The sequence below is a fragment of the Manacus candei genome, unplaced genomic scaffold (assembly GCF_025592945.1).
Source record: "Manacus candei isolate 608988 ecotype Guabito, Panama unplaced genomic scaffold, ASM2559294v1 h1tg000005l, whole genome shotgun sequence".
Lineage (NCBI taxonomy): Eukaryota > Metazoa > Chordata > Aves > Passeriformes > Pipridae > Manacus > Manacus candei.
The window spans coordinates 11,582,427-11,607,029 of record NW_026138053.1 but is presented as its reverse complement, the minus strand read 5'-3'; the positions used below and the strand labels follow the sequence as shown (position 1 = coordinate 11,607,029).

General features: G+C 41.1%; 1 protein-coding gene across 5 annotated transcripts; it reads left to right on the top strand.

The window, feature by feature from the left end:
• Nucleotides 1-2,160: 2,160 nt before the first annotated feature.
• MCOLN2 (mucolipin TRP cation channel 2) lies at nucleotides 2,161-23,388 on the top strand. 5 transcript variants are annotated; one of them, XM_051803976.1, is made up of 14 exons: nucleotides 2,161-2,337; nucleotides 5,448-5,607; nucleotides 7,269-7,442; nucleotides 10,879-11,017; nucleotides 11,622-11,709; nucleotides 11,858-11,954; nucleotides 12,411-12,510; nucleotides 13,990-14,105; nucleotides 15,545-15,694; nucleotides 17,012-17,113; nucleotides 17,239-17,361; nucleotides 20,221-20,427; nucleotides 21,803-21,918; nucleotides 22,914-23,388. In XM_051803976.1, the coding sequence occupies exons 1-14, from the start codon at nucleotides 2,288-2,290 to the stop codon at nucleotides 22,948-22,950; spliced, it is 1,659 nt and encodes a 552-aa protein (XP_051659936.1). In that variant the 5' UTR covers nucleotides 2,161-2,287; the 3' UTR covers nucleotides 22,951-23,388. The 5 variants fall into 5 exon arrangements, with proteins under 5 accessions (XP_051659936.1, XP_051659952.1, XP_051659941.1 ...); XM_051803992.1 differs by lacking the exon at nucleotides 2,161-2,337 and adding an exon at nucleotides 2,520-2,627; XM_051803981.1 differs by lacking the exon at nucleotides 2,161-2,337 and adding an exon at nucleotides 2,831-2,859.
• The last annotated feature ends 1,215 nt before the right edge of the window (nucleotides 23,389-24,603 follow it).

Below are 24,603 nucleotides of genomic sequence, written 5' to 3'. Positions count from 1 at the left end.
TTGCCTCAAAAAGCAAATATTAAGTGACCATGTTTTCTCTTGACACATTAAATTCCTTATGGATCTTTGACAACACACAAAATATAATGTGCACATCGCTATTGTATAAAGTAGTTTGTGCAAGAAATTCTGACAAGGATGGCAAGCACTTTCAGATAATGAAATGCAGCAGACTGATTTACAAGGCTTTTTCATGCAGAGTGAAGAGAAACATAGGATTAATAAATCATTTAAAATGCAGGTGCCTTTTGTAAGCAGCTGTGGAAAACAGTTATGGGCAGGGGCAGAGTGAAGCCAAAGGGAAGGGCTGTCTAAAAGTAGGCAAAGAATGTGTAAAACAAAGGAAAAGAGGTGACAACCACTTACAAAGTTAGCAGAGCAGCACTTGCACATTTCTGGCTATGGGTGCAGGCTGATACACTGGGAAAGAAGAACAGTAGCCTGGAAGGTTACTGGATTGCAACTGCTCAAAATGTCCACTTCTGACTGGAAAAATAAATGCTGCTTGTATTACATATCTGATACATATTTATATTTTGAGTTTTTTAAAGAAAAAAACAGACACTCAAACACGTGTTGTTTGCCTTGGTGCTACTGCTGGCAATCTAGATGCTTATGTCCAGATTTCTGATCTGCTTGATCCTTGGTGTTTAGGATCTTCATCTGCCTGAGTATTTCGTTTGCCTGAGAAGAAGCCAGTCAATGCTGTGTTTTCTAGCCCACTGGCTGCATTTGAGACTAAGTGCAGCAGGCTGCTGCTGTTGCATGTGTGGTGAGGCTTTTTTATCTTATTTTGTGTCAATATATTATGTGCCGGTTATGGCTTTGCAGAGCCAAGACATTTGACAATGATCTTATTATAAAAAACCCCTTGTGACTTCAAGCAGTATCAATGATCTCAACATTAGCAATGCCAGTAGCACACGTAAAGCTGCATCCTGGAGACATCGGTATCTTTATGCTGATGCAATCAAGCAGGCACAGATAGAACTGTAAAATGCAGTGGGGGAGAGCAAGGAAGCGGATAAAGCATCAGATAAACTCATGCTTAAAAATGCCATCCTAAGAAAACAGGCTTTCAGCCCTGACCAAGAAGTCGTGGACGGGTAAGAGTTTCTTTGTTCTGATTCTCACTGGGCTCTGGAAAGAGTTGCCCAAAAAATACAGATATTTAGTACTTCCTCGTGAAAATAAGTCGCAGGGTGCTAAACTTGCTAACAGCTGTTTTCATACCAAGGCTTATTTCAGTGGCAATGTTTTGCATATACTTACAGGAAGAACTTCTTGTTTTTAGCAGAGCCCAGATCTATTTACAGAATGAGACTATACTGAGAGGAAGAGAGAGGTGGGGGCCTTACTTGTTTCTAAGTACCAGTTTTTATGCTGGATTTAAGCACATTCTCAAGGGAAGGTAAACAGTGTGCACATAAAAGAGGAAGAAATCAAATTCAGATATGCTAATACCTATCCAGTATTAAAATGTGTAAAGGCATAATTTATTGAGGGGATGGGGGATGGTGACAGAATGCAGGACAGCACAGAGATGCTGCTGTAAAAGACCAAACCTGTGGCTGCATCTATTGGGAGCATTTTCCTGCCTGAGACAGTACCTAATACCAGATGCTTCAGAGGAAGCCTTCAGAAAACTTTCATGCATGAGCTGACACAATGCTCTTGCAGCTAATGTTGAGTAACTCCACATAGATGTTTGTCTGGGGTCTTGTTCCTTCTTCTCTCAAACTATGTGACCATAACCAAACACAGCATCATCTGAGAACATTATGTAAGAATCCTACGCTGCCCATGCCCACCGCGTGGGCAGGTAGAGAGCTCAGTTGCTGCAATGAAGCCTCTCATGAGTCTGCAATCTGTTTTTAAAACCCTAGTTTGGAGTAACTGCATTAGGCCACGTCCTCTGAGGAATCAAGTACCTCTTGAGCTGCAAGACGACCCGCTCTGTAGTAGCTAATCTCACCTGACAGTCTTCCCTGCACGTTATCTCCATGCCTACAACTACCAGCTGGCAGTAAGGCGACTACAGAGCCTTACTCTCGTAGCAAGAGCCCGCGCCCCGGAGGGCGGCGGTGGGGCAGGGGGAGCCGGGGCCGCAGGGCACGTGGGCGGCGGGCGCCCTCCTCCGCCGGGCCCATAAAGGCGGCGCGGACCGTGGGGCAGCGAACAGGGTTTGTCGGTGGGACGGAGCTGCGCGGCCCCGGCTCCCTCCGTCCGCCCCCGCGGACTGCCGGAGCCCTGCCCTGCCCGGGCAGTGGCCGAGCCCCGCGGCCCCATGGACATCTCTCTCAAGTACCTGCCCGGCGGGCGGGCGGCCGCCACCGGGTGAGCGGAGCGGGACGGGACGGGACGGAACGGGACGGAACGGGACGGGACGGGACGGAGCGGGCGCAGCGCCGTCCCTTGGGGTCACCCCGCCCGGCGGGAGCGGGGTCAGGGCGCTCCTTCGCCAGCGGCTGCGGGAGGGAGCGCAGCCCCCGGGGAGGGGCGCGGCCCATCCCGCCGGCGGGGCCGCGATAGCGGGCGTGCCCCTGCCCCGGGGCGGCCGCTGCGGAGGGGCCGGGGCAGCGGGCGGGGGTGGTGCTCCAAACTCTCGTTTGGGTCTCCTGCACAAGGTAGGTCCTGCCCTGCCGCCGGGGAGGCCGGTGAGCAGCGGTGAGGCTCGGCCGGTGCACGGAGGGCACGGAGAGGTCCGTGTGTTCCTCCGGTCCGGCTGCGCGGGGGCTGCGGCGGCTCCTCCCTCGGCAGCCGAGCGCTGGGTGACCTTGGCAGCTCTGCACAGGGGGGCTTTCCCCTCAGTTTCCGAGTTCGCTTTCCTGAGAAGCGCGAGGCGATGTCCTCCTTTAGGCGAGTGCTGAGCTTAGTAGAGATCGTGAAGGTGAAGCCCAGGCTGATACCTAGAACGCAATTCGGTGATATATTTCCCCCCCCCCCCATTTTTCTCTCCTTCTTCCTCCCTTAACACCTCATCAATCTCGTTAATACCTCTTCAAGAGCTAGAGCTCAAATAGATAAATGTTTCTAATCTGGAGCTGTGATGGACACTGTTAGTGTTGCTGTAGTAGTGAGTTACTCGTTAAAAAAACCTGACTGTGCTCACTTACTAAGTGTATTTTAGCTACTTGATGCAATGGGGCTTTTTCTGCTAGGTGAAGAGCTAAGTATTAAAAAACGTATTTCATGAGTAGGTAGCTGCAAATTGTAGTCCTTACTGTTGAAACCTCTTCCTTAAGCAGAATGCAGAGCCCTGAAGTGCCTCGCCACAAAACGTTGTCTGAACAGACTGACCTACCAGGCACAGCATTGCAGTGGTGGTTACAGTAATGCAGCTGTTAGAATTGAGTTAGTAACAGTTACTATATATGACACATGACACCTGGATATGCATCTAAGCATGCAGAGTAGTGTTATCTTCATTCACAAAAATTCGTCTCTGTCAATGTTTTACAAAGCATACTATGGAAACCTATTGAGAGGTGTTAATTACACTTGTGCATCTGAATTGAATTGTTTAATATCTCTGTTTTGAGCTAGGTGCTTTATTTGGATTATTTTTAGATTATCAGCCTAATAACCATTTGGTAGAACTAGATAGTTAATTTTAAATGTGATGTCACTGTTAATCTCTTGGAGCTTTTAAACTTCTTTAATGCTTTGGTTGAAGGTTCTAGTTCTGCAGATTTAATACAGTCTATTTAGATGTAATTTTGAATATATCCTAGAAAGGAATGGATTGAAAAACAATTGCTGTATTTGAGCTGTTGCCAGTGAATTATTTCTTAAATACTACACCACAGAACACTTGTTCTATACTGGAAGACAAAGTCCAACAGTTTTTTGTTTGCTTGCACTCTTTTTAGAGATCTGTCACTTTTGATATACTTTCACTGGAAGACTGGGAAGGATTTTGCTGAAGTCTTGGAGTGGTCCTTATGTCATACTCTTCTGCTTTAAATCTCAACCAGATCCAGCTTTTCTCTTTCTTTCCCACCTACTTCTATGACTTTCACTCTGGGTTAGCTCTTGTTCATTGTGTACCCACACAAAAGTTTCTGCCCGTTCAAGAGAAGCTTGTACAGGAGCAGCGATGTCTTTGGGTGTCAATGCAGGATTGAAGTTCATGTGTACCTGTTTCCTTAGACAGTGCTCACAGCAATAATTATCATGTGTGTTTTTGTCAGGTGTGTTTATATTTTTCAAAGTTTTTGTATCTTAAACTTTATTTAAGCTAGTCCAGTATGTTTTTACTATAAATTTAAATAGGGATGCAGTTCGCAGTTTCTTTTTCTTAAAAACTTCCCATGCTTTTCCTACTTCAAAAACCAAAATCATCTTACCTCCCATCATCTTCATGAATGATTGATTTAAGGCTGTGTAATAAGGATGACTTTTGAACTTCTAATGTTAAAATAGATTTTTTGGTTTTTTCACTTCCTCTTCTGAGGAAACACCACAGTGTCAACTTAAATTTCTCTTCTTGCGGGACAGCTGGTTCTAGCAAATCAGATGTGCTTTGTGGTCTACAGTTTTGACTTAGATAACTGTACACTTCAGACAGATGAGGACACAGAAAGTAAAAATGCATCTGAAAACTTTTGGGTTTGACCCTGAGAGAAAATGTTATCCTTTATAAAATTCAGAACATCGGGAATGATGTTCTGAATAGTAAATGGGACTGATAATCAATCAGTGTCAAATATAAACCTCTTAAAAAAAGGGAGGAAAAAAATTATAAATTTCTGATCTGTGTGTGAAACAGGAAAGTTCTGAAAATTACGGGACTGGAAGATAGGGTTAAAATGACTAGGAGAAGGGGAAAGTTTTCAATGTCCTATTCAGCTGAGAAGGAGAAACATAAGGTGATTTAAGACATCTACGACAACAGTCCTCTGTGCTTGGTCCTCTGATTTTTGCATGCCCAGATATTTAAATAAATAAATGACTATGAATTTAGCCCTGAAAACTGCATGTTAATAACAGAATGTGTGCAAAGCCTGCTCTGGTTGTTTAAGAAGCTTTTTTTCTGCGTGTAGAATGTGGGTTCCCAAATCTTCATTCGCAAAGCCTAGCCATGATGATGAGAATGTGGGTTATTCACACAGATGTGTTAACACATTTGAAACAGAATACATATTTGTTTCAAATATGTATTTTTAAGAAAGAGAGAAATCTTGACTTTATATTGCTATTACAAATACTCTTATTTATGCCTGTTTCCTGATAGTTAGTCTAAATGCTGTTCTGATGATCTAATGTGGTTGAATGATTTTTAATGATGTGATCATAGGGAAATATTTTTTGCATTTTGCTGTAAAACAAACAGAAAACTATTTCAGACCTTTTATGTCATGTGGTGATCTGAGGTGAAACTGCATTGAGGAAATTGTCTGTCAAAGCATTCTGTTGGTTTCTAATTAATATGTTATTTATGGCAGAAATATGATGACTCAGTCAGATTTAGATCTGAAAGAGACGGCTTTGAAAGAGGATTTGAAGTTTTACTTCATGAACCCATGTGAAAAATACAGAGCAAGACGTCAAATACCATGGAAACTGGCTTTGCAGGTTTTGAAGATACTTATGGTTACTACACAGGTAATGCTTTGGTTTTACTCTTAATAAGAGTAGCAATGGTGTGCAAAAGAAGTAGGTATGTGATTCTGGGCCTTTGCCATCCCTGGATATTTGTTACTGACTTGAACTTCCCACTTAAATCCATAAAGAAAAACTACTGTGAAAGGTGTTTCAAGGGGGAAGAATAACATAGGTTACAAAAGCCTCTTGGAGATTTTGGAGCAGTATTTGACCAGGTACTTCACTTTTTTGGCATAATACTTTAAAGCAAATTATTCTTCCCATTAAATCCAGCACTGTCTTCAGGCTTGTTGTCATGTTTTTAGATTATAGTTTCACTGGACTATTTCAAAAGTGATATTTTCTGATCTAATCAGAAACTTGAAACGTACACGTTCAATGTGGAAATGCTATGGTCTGTGGTGATGATGGGATGACTGGGCTACAGGAATTGGATGTGCCCCCTACTTCTGTCATCAAATAATGCATTTGAACAGTTGAGTACTGGTTGAGGTACTAGGTAGAGGCAAAGAAGAAGGTGTTTTTCAACTGCGCTGGTATCATGGTGTAGTTGGTTGTTTTACAGTCCACTAGTAAATAGTGACTGGATGTGAAAGGAAGCAATATGGGACACACATATAAGTAGAAGTTACTTTTTCTGAACCAATGCAAGACTGACATCTGACAGTTTGCAAGAACAGCTAAATATATGTGCTGAATTGTAGGATTCCAAGTTTGTGTTTGACTGGCCCATTAAAATAAAGCATAACTCTGGCTTACATGTCCCAGTGCTTTATCAACTGTGACAGGCTCTCTGGCCCCACTTGGTGGGGTCTGGCCTCTGCTGCTGCCATGCTGCCATGCTGCATGCCCAAATCCTGATGGGGCTCTATCCACAGGCAGGAATAGGATTCAATGGTTGGTCTTTCTAGGCAAAAGTTCAGGTTTTTTGCTTGCAGTTTCTCACTCTTGCTTCTTCCCTGCTGTTTGGGGCTTGGGATATCCTCCTGCTGCTGTGCCTATGAAGAAACTCTTGTTGCTTGGTTTTTCAGCTTCTAGGCTCTGTTTGTTTTCCTTCGTGATGGGGGGAAGAATGGGAATGTCCATATAGTAGGGCAACACGTGGCCTCAGTAGTAACTGTTCTGTCTGCTGTTGCTTCTTGTTAAAGCCTCCTTAATTAGCATCTGGGTCAGGCAGGTGATGCTTTTGTTGCTGTAGGGTCCCACATAGGTCTACTCTAATCCTATGCCATGCCAGAGGTAGAAAAGGTGCAGGAATTTGTCCCCTAGCAAAGCAGACCATTTCAGGGGTAGTAGGCTGTGCTCTTAAGTTAGCTCATCAACCATTTGCATCCTCCACAAAGGTTTTGGCAAGTTCCAGTTAGAGTTTTTTGCCCACGATATGTAAAAGTTGCATGTAATGTAGCTGTCCATTCAGTTGCTGTAAGTTTTGGAATCAAGATTTATGTTTCTCTTACCCTGCATATGGTAACCTTGACTTTAGTAGTCTTATGGCATTAGCTAGCAAGTTCTTTGCTCTTATCATAGCAGAGTTACAGCAACAGGCACCTGTCTGCTTTGTATTTACTATAATTGAGAGCTGTTTCCAAAATGCTGCTGCTTGACCAGTGTACAAAATACATATGTGTGTGTGTTGGTTGTTTTTTTTTTTCTCTTGTCAGCTTGTGTTTTTTGGTTTGAGTAACCAATTGGTGGTCTCATTCAAAGAGGAAAACATTGTCGCTTTCAAACACCTGTTCCTGAAAGGCTATTCTGGAGTTGATGAAGATGACTACAGCTGCAGTATATATACACAACAGGATGCTTATGATAGCATTTTTTATGTTATTAATCAGGTAAGTGTGTGTGTGTTTATAACTATGTTATAGCTGAAGGTATAGCTATAAACTTCTGCTAAGGTTCTGGTTTTCTGTTTCCATTCTTGAATTTCAGTTTTGATATTTCAGTGAATCAGTGTAGATCTGGTGTCCTGAAATTCATGTGCAGCTGTCTGCATTTTTGTCTCTGGAAGATGAATCCAAACCAGAATTTTATTCGGGTAGTGCATAATACCAAAATCCAGAAAGTTTGAAAATCTGTCATCTTGCATGAACTAAAACCTTGGTTTAGGTCTTACTTTGAAGACCTATAGGCCTGAATATACCTATGCATGGTATTCAAAAAATTTGTGCTTACAGTTATACTGAATTGAAGCTTTGTAGTGAGCACCAGGGGCCTCAGAATGGGGAATACAGTACTTCCAGGAGTGTAGGGGCACTTGCCTTGGTTAGGGATGGTATTTTAAAGAATAGTCCCTTTACAATTTTCAGAGGAAAGTGAACAAATCTAAGATGAAAATTCAGTAAACATTTTTGTATTTAATATTAATACATTCAGAAGTTGTAACATGAAAGACTGCCTGTGGAATATGAAACGTCTCTTGTGTTTGGGGATGATGATAAGCCCAGAAATGATTAACCCTGGATGAATGGAAAGTGGCTTTAAACTTCCTTTCATTTTCACTGGCCTTGGTACATCAGCTCTGATGCTTGGATTAAAGGAGTCACTGCTGCCACTGTCAGCTATGCCCAGAAGCATCTGGGATTTGCAGGGGAGCAAAGGGCTGTGCCTCATTCTTAAACACCCACTCATGTCAGGCCCCTGTGCTCTCTGTGCTACAGCAGAGCCATCAGCAGATCAAATGTGCTGTCCCTGCTGTGCTGGACTCTCACTCCTGGCATGTTAAATGAGTGGTGGAGTAGTTTTCTCAGTCTCCCTTTGAACTCTCAATGTTACCACTGTTTCTGCAATAAACTGTGCTTTTTTTACTTCCTTGCTTGCTTTGTCTCACTCTCCTTCTCTTGTAGGCACTAAGGCTGAGGTGAAGTCCAGATACAAGACAGTAGAGAAATAATAGCTTTATATCCTCAAGAATGAGCCAGTGTGTGATACAGGCATCACAAAAAGGTCTCTTCATAAGATGTCAATGTGGTATAAATGTAGTCATATCCTTTAAGGAGATTTAACCTGTGAAATCTATGTGCTTTAGTGTCATATGGAATTGTGAGGCTTTTACATTACATATAAGAATTCAAAAAGCATGCCTATAGGTGAATTTTATGACTATTGTTACTTTCATTTGTTTGTTTTTAAAGAGTGCCTTCTGGGAAGAGCCAAACCAGATGACTCCCAACCTAAAAGCAAGGGTTTTTTTATTTTGAGATGGGCAGCTAGAAGCCATGGATTTTGGTGCTTTGTTTTGAGTTTTAATTTGAAATGCATGATTGGGTGGGTAAAGCTGAAGAATATGATATTACAGAAGATAGTAATAGTGCACAGCTACAAACAACAACAAACCAACAACATAAAAACCCAAACATACTTTTACACTTGGAAGAGTACAAAGGTTTTCCTTGCTTCTCTACTGGGTTCGGTCTGGAAGATTCTATTATGAAGAAGCTGTGTGAAGTTGTTACTCTTGTGCCCTGCCCTGTGGCAGAGGCTTTAGGACAAGGATATCCTGCTGCGTGCTCTGTCTGGGGCCGCTTAGAAATGTATAAACAGGAATCTTGCTTTTAGTTTTTCATAGTGTTGTTTGAAAGTGGCGTGTGGGTAACCCAGTGCCACGTGCTGTGCTGTTGGGAGGGCAGAGCCTGAGAGCACACGTGGACAGAGCAGTGGCTGCTGCATGCAGTGATCTGGAGATGTCTTCAGAGGGGTGAAGAGCTGTGACTAACTACTGTTTCCACTCACTTGACCTGCCTTAGTCAGACTGATAGGGTACAGAGGCCATGCTTTTTCTCCTGGGCTGTCTAAACTTGTTGCAAGCTCAGCTGTGAGTACTTGAAGCAGCACTGCAAGGCAGAGCTTGGGATAGAAGTGTGGTAGTTTCTGTTGCAGTTCCTTTTGGACATGGAGCATGTGGCTGTTGATGACTGGTGGGATTCTGTACCCCCTAAGGTGGGCTAGTGGCCATAATGCCCATAGGAAGGGGGGAATAGGATGACACCGAATGATGCATAATAAAAAAATTCATGTCAAAGGGGGAAATGGACTAATCTGTATCAAAGCCAGCTGAACAATTTTTTTTTTTTTAAGGAATAGGAAACCTTGCCTAACTTACTTCAGGCCTCTGAAAAGCTAAATGCTTTCTTGAGAGCAGACCAGTGCTGTACACTGACCTGAGCTCTTTCACTAGGTGTGGTAATAATAAAAACTATCAACTATTGTGTTGATGCCTTCTTCCTCAAAAGGCCATGGGTCTATCTGACTTCTCTTGGACAATGTTAGCTGATGGGAAGCTAAGCTGGCAGGCAGCTCACTGCATGGTTAGTCATTGATCTTCTCAGCTGTTGAGGAGCCAAGGGCCACCAGAAGAGCTGTGCTCCAGAGGTTTGTCTCATTTGTGCAGGACTGGAAGGTGTGAGTCTGGGGATCAGAGGGTAGACAGTAGACACCCAGAAAGTGTGGAAGGAAGTCAAGAGAGGACTGGCCTTAAATGAAGTCTTGCTGATGCTCAGGGCTGATCCATGTTTGGACAATGCTTGCTTTGGCAGAACTTTATTTGCTTCCACTTTTAGTCCTTGTTTTCCAAGTGTACGAAGAAGGTGACTTGTGTTGTATTTGGAGTAAGTGGAAAAAGTAAGTACCTTCCTCACAGGCATGTTTTCAGCTGCTTCTGTGCTTGTGTAAAGCAGACAGGTTAAATTATGTTTGGAGGGCTGCTCAAGCTCTGCGTATGTTCCTTGGTTGCTGGTTATATAGCGAATGCGTGACTTCCCTCTTCTGTAGTCACACAGGGAGCAGCTTTGTTTTTGTTCTCAGCATGGATTTGATAAGAACTGTGACTTGGATTGTATGTAAAGTGATCAAGTTTCAAGTGGTGTGAAAACTATCACTTTCATGAAAGCATAAGATATCCCTGGAGTGTGTGTGGTTAGCAGCAATACTGCATCGAAGTCTCTGCCAGGCATCTAATTAAAAGCTGTCTGCTGGCTTGCTGTCTGGCACATCTGTGATCATTTGCAGGCAGCCCAGAAGGTACAGGGCTCATGGTCACTGTGTCACCAGGATGCCTATCACTACTAATTAGTGGCCAGTAGCCCTCTAGTCTGTAAACTGAGTCATGGGACTTCCGTCTCATGGGAAACTGTTATGTGAAAATAAAGATTTTTTTTTTTTTTAATGTAAAAACCTGTATTGATACGCAGAACTTTGAGATTGCGATTTACTATATAATGCAAAAAAGATGACTATCTCGAACTTCCACTTCTGCTTTTGTTTCTAAACTAGTACAGGCATTTAAAGAACATATCCCTGGGGATGCTTGGTTATGAAGGATCAGGTTTAAAAATCTGTAAACAGCAGTACAAGAGAGGCACAATGCTTCCATCCAATGATACGCTGAACATAGATGTTTCTACTGAAACAGGTACAGTACTGTTGTACTTAAAAAATGTCTTGCTGTGGAGTACTTATATTCTAATGCTATATCAGTAAAGCTTAAAAGCAATAGCTTTTTGTGTGGCAGTTACAGGAAAATTCCCATGCCTCTTGCCTATTTCCCTCTTGGTTTTTAGTACCTGTCTAGAAATGGCAGCTGTGCAGATTATAAAAGGCTCTCTTCAGCCACTGTCGTTGGTTTGTAGAGGTCTTTAGGGTTGATGATGGGGGGTGGGTTTTTTGGTGTTTGTTGGGGTTTTTTTAGTTGTTCTTTTTTTTTTTTTTTTTTTTTTTTAAACACAGCTCTCCCCCCCCCCCCCGTGCAGAAGGTCCAAATACAGAATTCTGGGTGCTGCTCAGTCTGTACCATCAGTGGGTGTGTGTCCTTACTGCCTCTCAGAGCTGAGTCCTGACTACTTAGCTGCTCAAGAGTTAATGCACAAACTGCTTCTGACCCCACTAGGTGGGCCTCTGTATGGATAGGTTTGCTCAAAATTCATTTTTTGCCTGATTAGGACTGTACACCCTGATTATCTCAGTTTTGTGCTACTTTTTATGTGAAGTTTTTAAGATTACATCTTTTCTCTTTCCAGAATGTGTCTTTTTAAAGCCAGAGGAGCTAACTGATAAGAAGGCAGAACTGAAGCTGAACTCTTCTTTTTTCAATCTTGAATTTTACAGGTAAAGTGTTGGGGATTTTTTTAGTATTTCAACTTGTCCTTTCACATTAATTTGGTGGATTCTGATTTGTGCAATTTGTGTATGTGTGTACATTTTTTTTATTTTATACAATATTTAAATATTTTTATACACTTTTTCAAACATCCAGGCTAATACAGGTTGAAATCTCCTTCAAGCTGAAAGGCATTGCTCTACAGACAATCCATGCCCGTGAATTGCCTGACTGCTATGCATTTCAAAACACTGTAAGTGAATATGGGCTATGGCACTTCCAACACTGTGTGTGTAATGAGAGCTTAAGCTCAGGTGTAGGTGTCATCCTTGTATCGAGACTGCAAGAGAGATGCAGTTGAGCATGTCCTGGCCTTTAGCCCTCCTTCCCAAAGGCTGCTGAAATGGTGTTGCTATGGTAGAGTGTTGTTTTGTAGCATGTTCCAGTTGTAACTTTATAACCTGAGAAGGGAATAAGGAATTGTTCTTCTAAAGGTTAAATGTGAAGTTTGGCTTCTTGGAATACTGCTTGTTATGCAATATATGTCATGTTCTCAAATTACATCTACACCATCATTTATGGTGACAACTTTCTTAAAACTTACCTCACCAACAATATTAACACATACTGTGTCCAAAGCACTTAGCAGGATTTGTTTTCTGGAATTAATCTTCCTAGTCTTGTTTCTGATACAGTTCTGTATTTTCAGATAACTTTCAATAATAGAGCCCACAGTGGAAAAATCAAAATCTACTTTGATAGTGACACTGATATTCAGGAATGCAAAGACTGGCACATATCTAGCCCTGGTAAGTATGGTGCACGTGTGTTTGCGTGCCAGCAGTTATGCATCTCCCAGCACTTTCCCTGGTCTATAACAGTCTGTCCAGCAAGACATTGGCCATCCTGTTCATCCTCCTCCTGTCCTTAAAACAAGACAATGCTACCTGCCTAATGCAACTCATTACCTCTTGCTAATTAAGAGTTAGGAAATAATTTCTTTTATGAGAGTGTTGTGGTAAGATGGCACATGCAAATCTGTAGACCGTTGTTAGCAGTAAGCTCTGCCTGCAAGGGGGATGTTTCTTCTGTAGATTTTTAATCGTTCTACTCTCTGAGATGACTCAAATAATTTAATTCACTAACACAGGTAAATTTGCAACTGAAGTCTTCTGCAGCTTTCAGGTGTTTTTTTTTCTCTAACTAAGTAAAGCTTACTATTTCTGAAAGTGGATTTATTTTTTTTTTCCACTGCTGCTAGTTTAATGATGTGTGTGAGCAAAGGCTGGCATCTGCCATGTATTTGTAGTGTTAAGACTTGGTCTGACAGCTCAGGAATGTGCACTAAAGGCCCCTTACAGGAATAGTAGCTGTGACAGCACTGTGCAACTGCTTCTCCCATGTGTTGACTTGCTGTAAAGGACTGTGATGGAGCAATGTTTTTCAGTGTGCTTATAGAGTATCTTGATTAAAAAATATGTCAAGTGACCTGCCTCTTACCTGGGCAAAGCCAGCTTTTCTCTGATAACACCACGTTGTACTGATATTAAAGTGGTATCTTATAGTGTGTTCTGAACAACTACAAAGTGTCCTGGCTCGCATCTGTGTACACTAATTTTTTGTGGCTGTCTTTCAACTAGTTGTTCCTTAGTAGTTTATTTTGCATCTAATAAGTAGCTGGGGAAGCATGCATAATTCTGTAACACAGATGAGTTGAAATGCTATTACAACAACTAAAAATTAGTTTTGGTCTGTATTTCATGTAGTTAAAAATGTATGTTGTGAAAAAGATAGGGACAATTGATGTGAGGAAGCAAAGGAAAACACCTAATTTGCATTCACATGATGACTTCTAAACTTGTGGATGAAAAGAATACTGTACAGAAAGTCAAACAAGTTTCTTATTGCAGACCACGGTGGGAGTTTTCTTTTTAATTTAATGATACAGGCCAAATCTGCATTTCTTTTAGCCCATGTAGTTGTAACACTGTGAGAGCACAGATGGATAGGTGAAAAAGGGGATACCTGTAGTAATATACCCATTTTGGGGTTTATTTTGAAGAACTTGAACTTGCTTTTTGTTCTTGTGGTCCAACCTCCACGACTGTCTTGATGTAATTCTCTGCTTAGTTGTGCTTAAGGTATGCTTGCAGGAAGAATATATCTTACAGCCCATCTGTTTATGGGATGAGAGTGTTCGAGCACAAATTGTTACAAAATGTCGCATAATTTGCATTTAAAAAGATGTGAAAAAATTAACCTTACTTCATTTCTTTGACATTTTACAGTTCTCCAGAAGAACACTCAGTATATTCTAGTCTTTGATGGATTTGTCATTTTATGTTGCTTTACTTCTCTCATCCTTTGCACACGATCCATTGTTCTTGCCTTGAGACTACAAAGGGTAAGCACAGTGCTCGTGATCTCAATACTTATTTGGTCTCTGCCTTCTTTGCTGCTGGTCTTTTGAAGGGGTATATGTTTGGAAATGTTGAGTAACATTTTTTTCAGTTAACTCAAAAAATCTATTGTGAGATGTTCTCATACTGTTACCTCTGAACAATTGCTAGCTGAATTGGTTTTAATTCTGTTTGTGTAGTGCTGTAATATGGAGTTTTTGTTGCATCTCTCAAGGGCAAAAGAAGGACACTTTTCTGTCCAGGATTTTACACAAAAAGACTTCTGAGTCTTTGTGCTGTGAATATGTCCTGCACCTTCAAAACATAAATTCCTTCTTCTTTGGTTCACAGTAGAATTCCCATAGAGGTTTTGTTGTAAATTAATGTCTTAATGAACATCCCTCAAAGCCAGCTCTAACTGGAGGGAATGTAAAGCACAGCATATAGTCTGACTATGGCTGGTTGTTTTTGTGGTGTGGGGTTTTTTTTTGATTGTTCGTTTGTTGTTGTTGTTTTGGGTTGGTTTTGTTTGTTTTTTTTTCTTGTTTGGTTGGTTTCTGGGGGGTTTTTTGTCTTTCTGGGGTTGGAACCACCCTTTTTCAGTTCTTCTTTCCTTCTTCTTGCTTTATAATCCCTGATCAGTCTGCTGTCACCTTCTTCTCTTCTCACCCTCCTTTGCAGACTGGGACTAGCCCTGTCCAGCTTCCTCTCAAGTCGCTTGCTGAGCTTTATGTAAGCAGACTTGTTTTTTGTGGTCAGAATACTGGTGCAGAAACACAAGCTGGACCCTGAGATGTGCCAACTTGTACCTAGTAATTAGCACAAACTTTGTAAGCACATGGCTTATGAGAGTTAGAAAAAGATTCCAGGGTGGGTGGGATATGAAAGCACAGATACTTGTTTATCTTGCTCAATATATCCTTTTTGTAGCTTGGAAACAAGACCAAGGGTGAAGAGGACACAACTCAACAAAGGCATTGTCGAACTGCTGTCAGGAACAGGGGCATCACATCTATTCACGAGCAAAAATGTGAAAGCAGATGGGCAGTGTTAGGCATGGAAATGATGTTGTTTGCTCTATTGGAAATGAGAGCTCTCGTCTTGTATTTGAGTTATTTCCTTTTTCAGTTCTTTAGTTCAATGGCCTTGCTCTGTTGGAGGGGGATAGAAACTGTTGTAGTAAAGGAGATAACAACCATGGTTAGGCTAGGGGGGATTGGGTATGAAATCAGCTGTTCTGTGGAAAGTTTGTTTTCAGTGGCTTAAACCTATCTTATTTTTTTTTCCAGTTTATTTCTATTGCTATTGAGAATTAAACTATTATTCCAGCAAATACTATAGGAAAAGGGGGTATGTGAAACTCGAACATTGCTATACTAGGGCATCTGCACATATTTTTCATCTCAGGTGACCTGTAACTAAACATCTAAATTCTTGTCTATAGAGATTTGTGAATTTCTTCTTGGAGAAGTATAAGCGTCGTGTCTGCCATGCTGATCAGCTGGAGTTCATAAATGGGTGGTACGTCCTGGTAATTATCAGTGATGTGATGACAATCATTGGCTCAATCCTAAAAATGGAAATAAAAGCTAAGGTGAGAGTTTAATACCTCAGCTAAAATACTAGCCTTGTTACAACCATGTGTAATGTGCTTTAAGGTGGGGACAAATGAAAGTGAGCTATAACAGTCAATAGTCATCTGTTTACTTTTGCCGGTTCATTTCCTAGTGCTGCTTTGACTAATAACTGCTTTCAGTCACTCAGTTTCCTAAGTCTTTCAATAAGCTATTTAAGCATCTTATTTCCACAGTGCTAAGACTCCTAATCCCTGGTATAGGACATGTGGGTAGACAGTTCTTATCAAAAAAACCCAACAATATGTCTTATTAGTTCTGTAAGAAGTAGTAGCACATACTAGTACAGGGAAACCAAGAGTCATCCTCTTGGGTAAAACAGGGGTCTTGATGGCTTGTAGGGCTGCAAAAATGGCTGTTACATCTTGCTTTCCTGGCAGTCATAGGCACAGACTGTCACCTGCTCATCCCAGTCTGGGCTTGCTGAAATCAATGTGCTTTGTTCAGCTGGCAGCTCTTCAGGAGGCTTTTTGGGTTTGTTTGGTTTTGTCTAGTTTGTTTGGTTTTTTTCTTCAATAGATGCGTGCCAACAACTCATGTGTTCACAAAACTTTGTATTCTGGGAAAAACAGAGTAGGTAGTGTGCTGCTGCTGTTTCACGTGTACTAAGGCTCAAAGGGCAGGTGCCCAGAGTGGCCTTCAGAGGAACACTCAGAATCCTCTGGCTATATGGTGAGGTGGGGATTGAGGGTAGGAAAACTTGAGCTAGATGACTATCTTGTGCTTACTGCAACAGTTCTAGCCTTCTAAAGTAAAGTACAAGTAGATTTGGTTATAAACTTGATTGTAGTAAAAACAGTGTTCAGGTTCTGAACATCTGACAGAGACCCTATTCAGAGATGTAAATACATGTGGCATGAAAAGGTTTGTAGTCCCAAGGCTCACATTTCATTTAAATGATGGCTTATGTTTGTCTAAATAGTGAATGAGAGCTTCTTTGCCTAACAATAGCATATAGTAACCTTTTTAAACAAACATTGAGTTATTAAATCTAATTTCGAAACTGTTGTAACCAAACTAAAGGCTTTTGTTCTTCCAGACTTTGTGCAAAACTTCAAAAATATCAGCATAGGTGTACTTTTATTTGCATCATGGTTGCATTTGAATGATCTCAGTAAATAACTGCAGTTCACATTGATCTGATTTTTGTGATGTAGCAACATCCTTTCAATATTGAACTGCCCCACTTTGTTTGAACTGCTGGAACTTGAATAACTGTCAAGCTGACATACCTACTGCTTTGTAACTTGACTACCTGCTCTATTTGGATCCCTCAGAACCTCGCAAGTTACGATGTCTGCAGCATTTTACTGGGAACATCAACTTTGTTTGTCTGGGTCGGAGTCATCAGATACCTGGGATATTTTCAAACCTACAATGTAAGGCGGAAATCAAATGTCTAATAATTAAAGCATATATATATATTTATGTCACTTTTATCCAGGTCTCTCTAATTTTTCTCTTCTTTTTTTCCTCTTTTCTTTTGCTGCACCCTGACTTGCAGGTACTCATTTTAACTATGCAGGCGTCATTGCCAAAAGTGATAAGGTTCTGTTGTTGTGCTGGGATGATCTATCTTGGCTATACTTTTTGTGGTTGGATTGTCTTGGGACCTTATCATGAAAAGGTATGTCAGCAGTATCACTCCTTTTCTGGTCTAATGATGTGTCTGTGTGTGTGTATAGCTCCAGTTATAACAACAGAAATGCATGTTAAATTAATATTTCTGTATAAAAGCTGTAATGTGAACATGGGAGTGTTTTTCCTTCCACACATACCTTCTGCCACCTGCTCCTTTTAACAGAATAACTGTATTTCTGCTTTTACTGTGTGCTTGAAATCAGTGCCACCTCCTACACCAAGCTGTTTTTGTAATGAGTGGATGGTTTACCCAGGCCTGGAGAGGACTGAAGGGAGACCTCATTGCAGTCTGTAACTTCCTCGTGAGCAGAAGAGGAGAGGCAGGCACTGATCTCTGCTCTGTGGGGACCAGGGACAGGACCCGAGGGAATGGCCTGAAGTTGTACCAGGGGAGGTTTAGGTTAAATATTAGAAAAAGGTTCTTCACCCAGAGGGTGGTTGGGCACTGAACAGGCTCCCCAGGGCAGTGGTCACAGCACCAAGGCTGACAGAGTTCAAGAGGCGTTTAGACAATGCTCTCAGGCACACGGTGTGACTCTTGGGGATGGTCCTGTGCAGGCCCAGGAGTTGGGCTCGATGATCCTTGAGGGTCCCTCCTAACTCAGCATTTTCTGTGTGATCTCTTTCGCCCTCTTCTGGCAATCCCAGTTCAGTTCACTGTTCCTTTTTTTTTTTTTTTTTTTTTTTTGGAATCTCCTTGGCTCTGACTTTGTTTTTCCAAATCTTTCCCATGCCATGTAACTTCAGCCCCTAAATTATGACTCATAAAGGGGTGGATGAATGCTTGTCTTATTTACTTTGCTTCCTGTGTGTGGGTGTGTTGTGGATGTGTTTGTTTGTCTTTCTCAGGTTAGTATCAAAGTATGTGCCTCGCGTGTCTTGTCTGAAACCTGGGTGCAGGAGCAAGGCTTTGTACATTCTAAAACACAAGCAAAAACCACCCTAAAGCCTGTTTGTTTTTCCTCTTGACAGATGCTCTATGTGACAGTTTGCAAAAAGTCAGGTTCCTGTTGTGTCAAGTTCTAGATGTCTGTTAAAGACTGACAGGTGTATGAGTTCTCATTCTTGATTTCTGGTTGCACACAGTATATCTGTAACAGAGAGACATGCTGCAGTGCTTGATTCGGATTCTTGTGCCCCACATCCTCCCGAGCTGTAATTCTCTCTTTTGAGCAGTGTAGGTATTCAGTCTGCACATGTTCCAGGTTGATGATGATATATTTCTCTGTGGGATGCTGAATGCAGTGGGATCCTCTGCCAACACCAGAGGCTCAACTGTTTGAAACAGGCAGAGCATAAGTACTGTTGTAACTTCCCTGCAACAAGTATGTTAATCATCTGAGCAAAATGAAATGTAGTCAATAGTATGCTTATCTATGAAAATATTACATTTTGCCAAAGTATAGGAGATCAATGTCAAGGAAAGCAGCTGTAGCTGTAGGGGGGGGGTTCCTGTTCCTGCCAGTTCCCCAGTGTCCCACGGGAAGGTGATGTGATGCTGCCCAGGGCAGGACTGGCTTCCTGGGGCTCTTCAACCATCCAGGCTGGCCCTGGTAAGAAATGAGAAGAGCCTTCCCTGATGTGCAGAAACACCAGAAAGCTCCTTATACTCAAAAATACAGAAATACATATGTTGCTTTTCCTTCTTCTGCTACAATCAGAGTACGTGGGTATCCTGCATTTTGTGTTTTGTCAATCCAGGGTCTTACAGGTGAGCAGTCCTTAGCAGGTCTCTGTGTCTGCATCAAAACTTGTGGGTTGCTCAAAAATTACCCATGCCATGCCCCCTTTCTTCTCAGATAACGTACTGCTGAGTTTCACATGGCTTTAAAATTCAGTAAAAACAATAATAACAAAATAAGCCATAGATGTAAACCAGACCTGCTGTTCCTGTGCAACCATATGTTGTCCTTACAAGTATGTCTCTTGACACCTTCTCAATATAGGGCCACAATTCAAGTGAGTGTAGTCATGTTTCTTCATTGATAATGGTCACATTAAAACACTGTGCATTAATTCGTGTGGTCTAATAAAGTACAGTTAACGAATGCAGTTATTTGGAGAGCCAGGGCAAGAGGGGACAGTGTGCTTACTGGGTAGCTGAATGGAATTTAGCCTCAGGACACATTCCAGCTTGGGGAAAAGGAGGTTAGAATTTAAGAGAATGTCCTTGAAATGGAACGATGATTTTTGTGGGGGGTGTATTTCAGTAGCTTCACAATCCAGCTATAGATTGTACCTACAGCTCAGAAAGGGCTTTCTGAATAGATTATGTTATTGCACGACAAATTTAGTTTAGACCATTCAAGCTCTGAAGGCCATATACTACCACTAATTCCTTAATAAAGTATTGATTTATTACCCATACTCCAGTAATGCTGCAGAGCTGGGAAACCAGAGGATGTGGATTCTGTTCCCAGCGTACTACCACTGATTTACGGTATAGATTCTGTGCAATCACTTTATCTGTGCTTTGGCAAATGGAACGATATTTTTCTGCTGGCCTAAAATTGCTTAAAATTCAGTAACTTTTAACTTTCTGTAGTGGTCAGATATTGACTGTTTTGCCTGTTGAGCATCACAAGTTTATTTCTTGATAATAAATCTTATGTCTGATGTCAATATCACGCTTAGTCAAGATTATATTTCTACATGGCTCTATTGCTGACATGTATGTTTTGGCCTGAATATACAGTAAAGTGTGGTAGCATTTCATTGTCTGGGTTGGAATTTTTCTTCTGCTATGCGTAAAAGTCAGAAATGGGGTGTTTTTTTTAACTTTCCCTTTAAATATGGGTGATTTGATCTTCACATTCTACTAATAACTGTACTCTTTATTTTCTAGTTTGAAGATCTGAACACAGTGGCTGAATGTCTGTTTTCCTTGGTTAATGGTGATGATATGTTTGCAACATTTGCTCAAATCCAGCAGAAGAGCACGTTGGTGTGGAGGTTCAGCCGGTTATATCTGTATTCCTTCATTAGTCTGTTTATATATATGATCCTCAGCCTTTTTATTGCACTCATTACTGACTCCTATGACACCATAAAGGTAAAACATTTGTTTTCTGTTACATTTCTAATCAGATTTGTATTCATTCTTGTTAATCACTTAAACACCATACTATCTAGTATTAGTTATGATGAGATTATTGAAATCTTTTAGTTTAGTCTGTGTCAAAATTGGGAGGATGACTGGGTAGTCATTCAAATGACTAAGCAATAATTGGTTTGAAAAATTATCCTGTGTGTGTTTCAATGTTGTTTTCTGCTGCTTCACCTGGCTTCAAAAGTATAACAGCTAATGGAAGTGTAAATGGAAGGATGAGTGGAAAAAACTAATTTTTAAGTATAGATACATAGAGCTATATAAGCCTTGTTTCAAGTGAATGTTTCTTCTCATGGCATCAAAAGATTAGGTCAGGAAAGGTTTGCTGATATCTCAGAGATATGCCTTTGGCAGGAGTTTGGCAAGGTTCAGACAGATAACTCTAAAGTCATTTAAGATTGTCATTAAGATACATCTGGCTTGCTTGATGTGCTGCTTGGAAATGTATGGTTAAAAGGAAATGTGTTCTCAAAGACCCTTCTCATTCAAGTTAAAATTGTGCCATCCATTTCCAGTATGAACAGTCTGAAAGTGCAGCCAAGTTTTCAATAATTACCTTTTGTTCTTGACCTCAAGTGCTGTCTCCCCTTTGTGCTCCTGATAGCCTCAGTGACCAATGGGAAGGCAATGTGGATCATACTCTTCAGCTCTTGTCTTTCTTATCTTGGTGTCAGAGAAACAAACTAGCAGAATAAGACTGGTCTGACATGAACTACAACTTCCAGACTGAGCAAGAGCTCCACTTTCTAAGCATCTCCAAATATAACTTAACTGTTTGTGCTTCTGAGTTTACTGGATGATCTGACCTGCAAAACAGTGTTTTGCTGTTACTCTTCCCTCTGAGCACTTCATGTAGATCAATTGGGAGCTATTTCAGTGTGCTGAACTTGTGTTTTTCATAGCATTTCTTCAACATGGCAATGTTGAATATCCACACTAGGGCCCTTCAAATCCAGCATTAGAGTTCTTAGGGAAAACGATCCCAGGGCACTCACAGTGAGTGCAGCAGCTCCCTGTGAACAAGGGAGAATCAATTAATGCCAGTATGACCTGAGATCACTTGCTTGGCCTTATGGACAGCGAACAAAACATAAGAGAATCTCTGAACAATATGAATTTTCTGTCACTTAGGTTGCTTTGTTCCACCAGCTATATATGTGGTGTTTCTGGGGTGGGATTGGGCATTTTCCTTTCTACAGCAATACTGGACAAATGAACCAAATAGTCTGGTTTTACTGTCACACGCTACAGGAAATTTTAGAACGTTTTGTGACCAGTAACTTCTCGTGTGTTATAAATAAAACACTTATTCTTTCAGAAATACCAACAAAGTGGTTTTCCAGTAACAGATCTACATGAATTTCTAAAAGACCATGACAGTGCTGGCTACAGAAAAGACCAGACTTCTGTGCCATTCATCTGCTGCTGCAGGAGGTCAGTAGTGTGTTTTCCTGAGAAGTAGACCAGTTGGCATCTCACTGCAGAGTGCTGTTTCACAAATGCTGGAGCATCCAGAATTTAGCCTGTGTGATGTTTGGATGCTTTTGTTCCTCTTGTACTCTACTTGGTGTTATATCTTTAGTCAGCTGATGATACAACAATTCTGAGCTTAAACACATGTTTTAAGTGTTATACTCTTATGAAAAATACCATGGAGAAGCTGATGGAAGGACTGTGGAGTATAGCATGAAACTACTAAGGATTCAGGAGCAAACCAAGTCTCTGCTTCTTAGGGTTTTGCAAGTCAAATGTTTCCAAAAAGCTTTACTGCTAAGCTTGGAGTAGTAGCAGAAAGTCAGAGAATATGTGATTCAGCCAGGGATTGGTGCTTAATTCCAAAGCTACAAGGCAAGCTGTTTGAATACCATCTGTCAGAATATTGGAAACACACTAGTGTCTTGTTGCTGCCAAACTCAGGCCTGGCAGTAGTCCTTTTTAAGGTGGTGGTGAGAGACGAAAATCTCATGTAGTGTTTCCTGGTCTGAGAGTTGGTTCTTAGAATTTTATGTCTGAGGACACATAACACCTCACAGCCAAAAAGGAACATGTGAGATGATGGGCAGGTACCCCAGCAGTTGTTGTGGACGCTTGAAAGCCAGCTAGTTAACAAGAACTCCAGCCAGGTACAACTTCAGGTTTCATATGCAAGTCATTGTTCAGAATGAGAGATTTCTGTCTGCTGGACCACAATAAATATACTTCACTGTAATACACTGCACAGTATTGAGGGCACAACTCTAGTAGTTGGAGTGAATATCTAGAGCTTTTGCTACTGTAGCAGTTTCTCCTTGATTGTCACAATGCAGGTGTTGGGAGTTGCTGAAATGGGAGAGCACAGAACAGAAGGATCAAAACTCAATTTGTATGGGTAAATGCTTCTTATTGCATTTCTTGCTGAATGGAGAATTGTGAATTTTTTTCTCTTGCAGACAACAGAGTGATGATGACTTGATACTTATTAATTGATGACTGCACATTGAAATTCACCACTAATAAATGCAAAGAGACCCTAGTGGTACGGAGAAGAATAATTCTCCAAATTGCAATGAAACCCACCATCTGGACCTGCCTCATGAACAGACTAGTCTTACCTAATTAAAGTTTTTTGGGGGAAAAAAGATATTAATGTGACATCTCTGGCTAACCATCAAGAGAGCCCAGAAGCTGTGTCTGGAGGAGAGCTGTGAAGAACTCTGTATTCTTGCTTCAAGTTCTGTCACATTAAAGAAGACATCCTTGAGCATTGTCTATGGGAGCTCTGTTTGCTAATCAGCTCTAGGAGGAAGGAAAGTGGCCCTGAATGAACTGTTGTTGTTAATAAGGAAAAGAATTATATGAAAATAATTTTTATAAAATAATTCTGTGTTAAAAAATATTAAATAAAAGGTAACCAAGAAAAGAGGAGTTTTTCACTTGAAGTGATGCATTTGTACTTGGCACATTTCACTTATTTGAAATAAATTTCTGTAAAACTAAAAAGCTGCACAAAAGCGCAAAATAATTGCAGTTCTCCCTCTTGTATATCATTTTAACACAAACCACTTATAGGTCACAGTCTGTTCTTTAATAGCTTTACTAAAAAGCAGTTTGTTATCCTTTTTTTGGCTGTCTTTTCTATTATACCCACAATATTTGATTTGTACTGTGTCTGGATTAAACTTACTGCTTTAGCACTTCCAGTATAGTAGTGCATAGGTATTAGCCAAGTACTTCTGGGAACTTTCAGGGGTGCTGAATGCCCCTGGGTGGGTGGACTATCATATTAGGTACTTCACTTTGTCCGCTATCCACTCCCTAAAAATACTCTTTAGTAGATGATGTCATTGTGTTGGCTAGGACTTGGTCTTGCTATGTGTTCTTTACTGCTGATGGTCTCTACGAGTTCTGGCTTGTTAGAGTTTCGAATGGCAAAGGCAATTCAAAACACTAATGAGTGAGGTGAGTGGCAGCTTTTTTCTTTCCCTGTTTGTTTTGTTTGTTTATTTTTAAATCTCCTGCCTCGTGCTTACCTTCCTAACAATAAAGGTTTTTTTGTTGAAAGTGAATGCCATTTTGCCTTGCTTAGGCTGCAGCTAGGTGTCTAGAACGGGTGTTTTTCATGGCAGTATTTTGATGCATCCAGGCTCTACAAATTTCAATACTTCTCTTGCTGAAATGTCTTTGGGACAGAATCTTCTCCCCATCCCAGTCTGAGCAATGCATTGCAGTGGCCTCATCTGTTACTAGAACCTGTGGCTATAAACGAAATTCCTACCAATAATCAAGACTTTGTGCTGTTAGCAGAGATTTTCTGTAATTTGTCTTTTTGTCAAACTGATGCTAATTGCATGATCTAGAACAGAGGATTACTGTCTTCCACTCAGGACAGAAGAGTCAACTTTTCTCCTGGTGTTCATCTGCAGAACTTGTTTGGGTCAATGTTAGCCTTCTAGTGCATACTCTGGGGCCCTGGGTAACCCAAGTGCTCTTCTGCTGACTTCAGAATGATCAGCATTAACTGATTGCCAGCAGTTTTGTGTCCCATACAATGTGCAGTCTTTACTTTGTTGTGTGTGAGATGTTGGTGTTTTCTGAATTTGCTGGTATTTTACTGATAGTTTTCTGGAATGTCTCCTAAAT

Coding starts and splice junctions, on each gene's coding strand:
- MCOLN2 (XM_051803976.1), top strand. CDS start 2,288: ATGGACATCTCTCTCAAGTACCTGCCCGGCGGGCGGGCGGCCGCCACC. Junction 7,443..10,878: donor TTTTTTATGTTATTAATCAG/GTAAGTGTGTGT, acceptor TTTCTAAACTAG/TACAGGCATTTAAAGAACAT. Junction 11,018..11,621: donor AGATGTTTCTACTGAAACAG/GTACAGTACTGT, acceptor TTCTCTTTCCAG/AATGTGTCTTTTTAAAGCCA.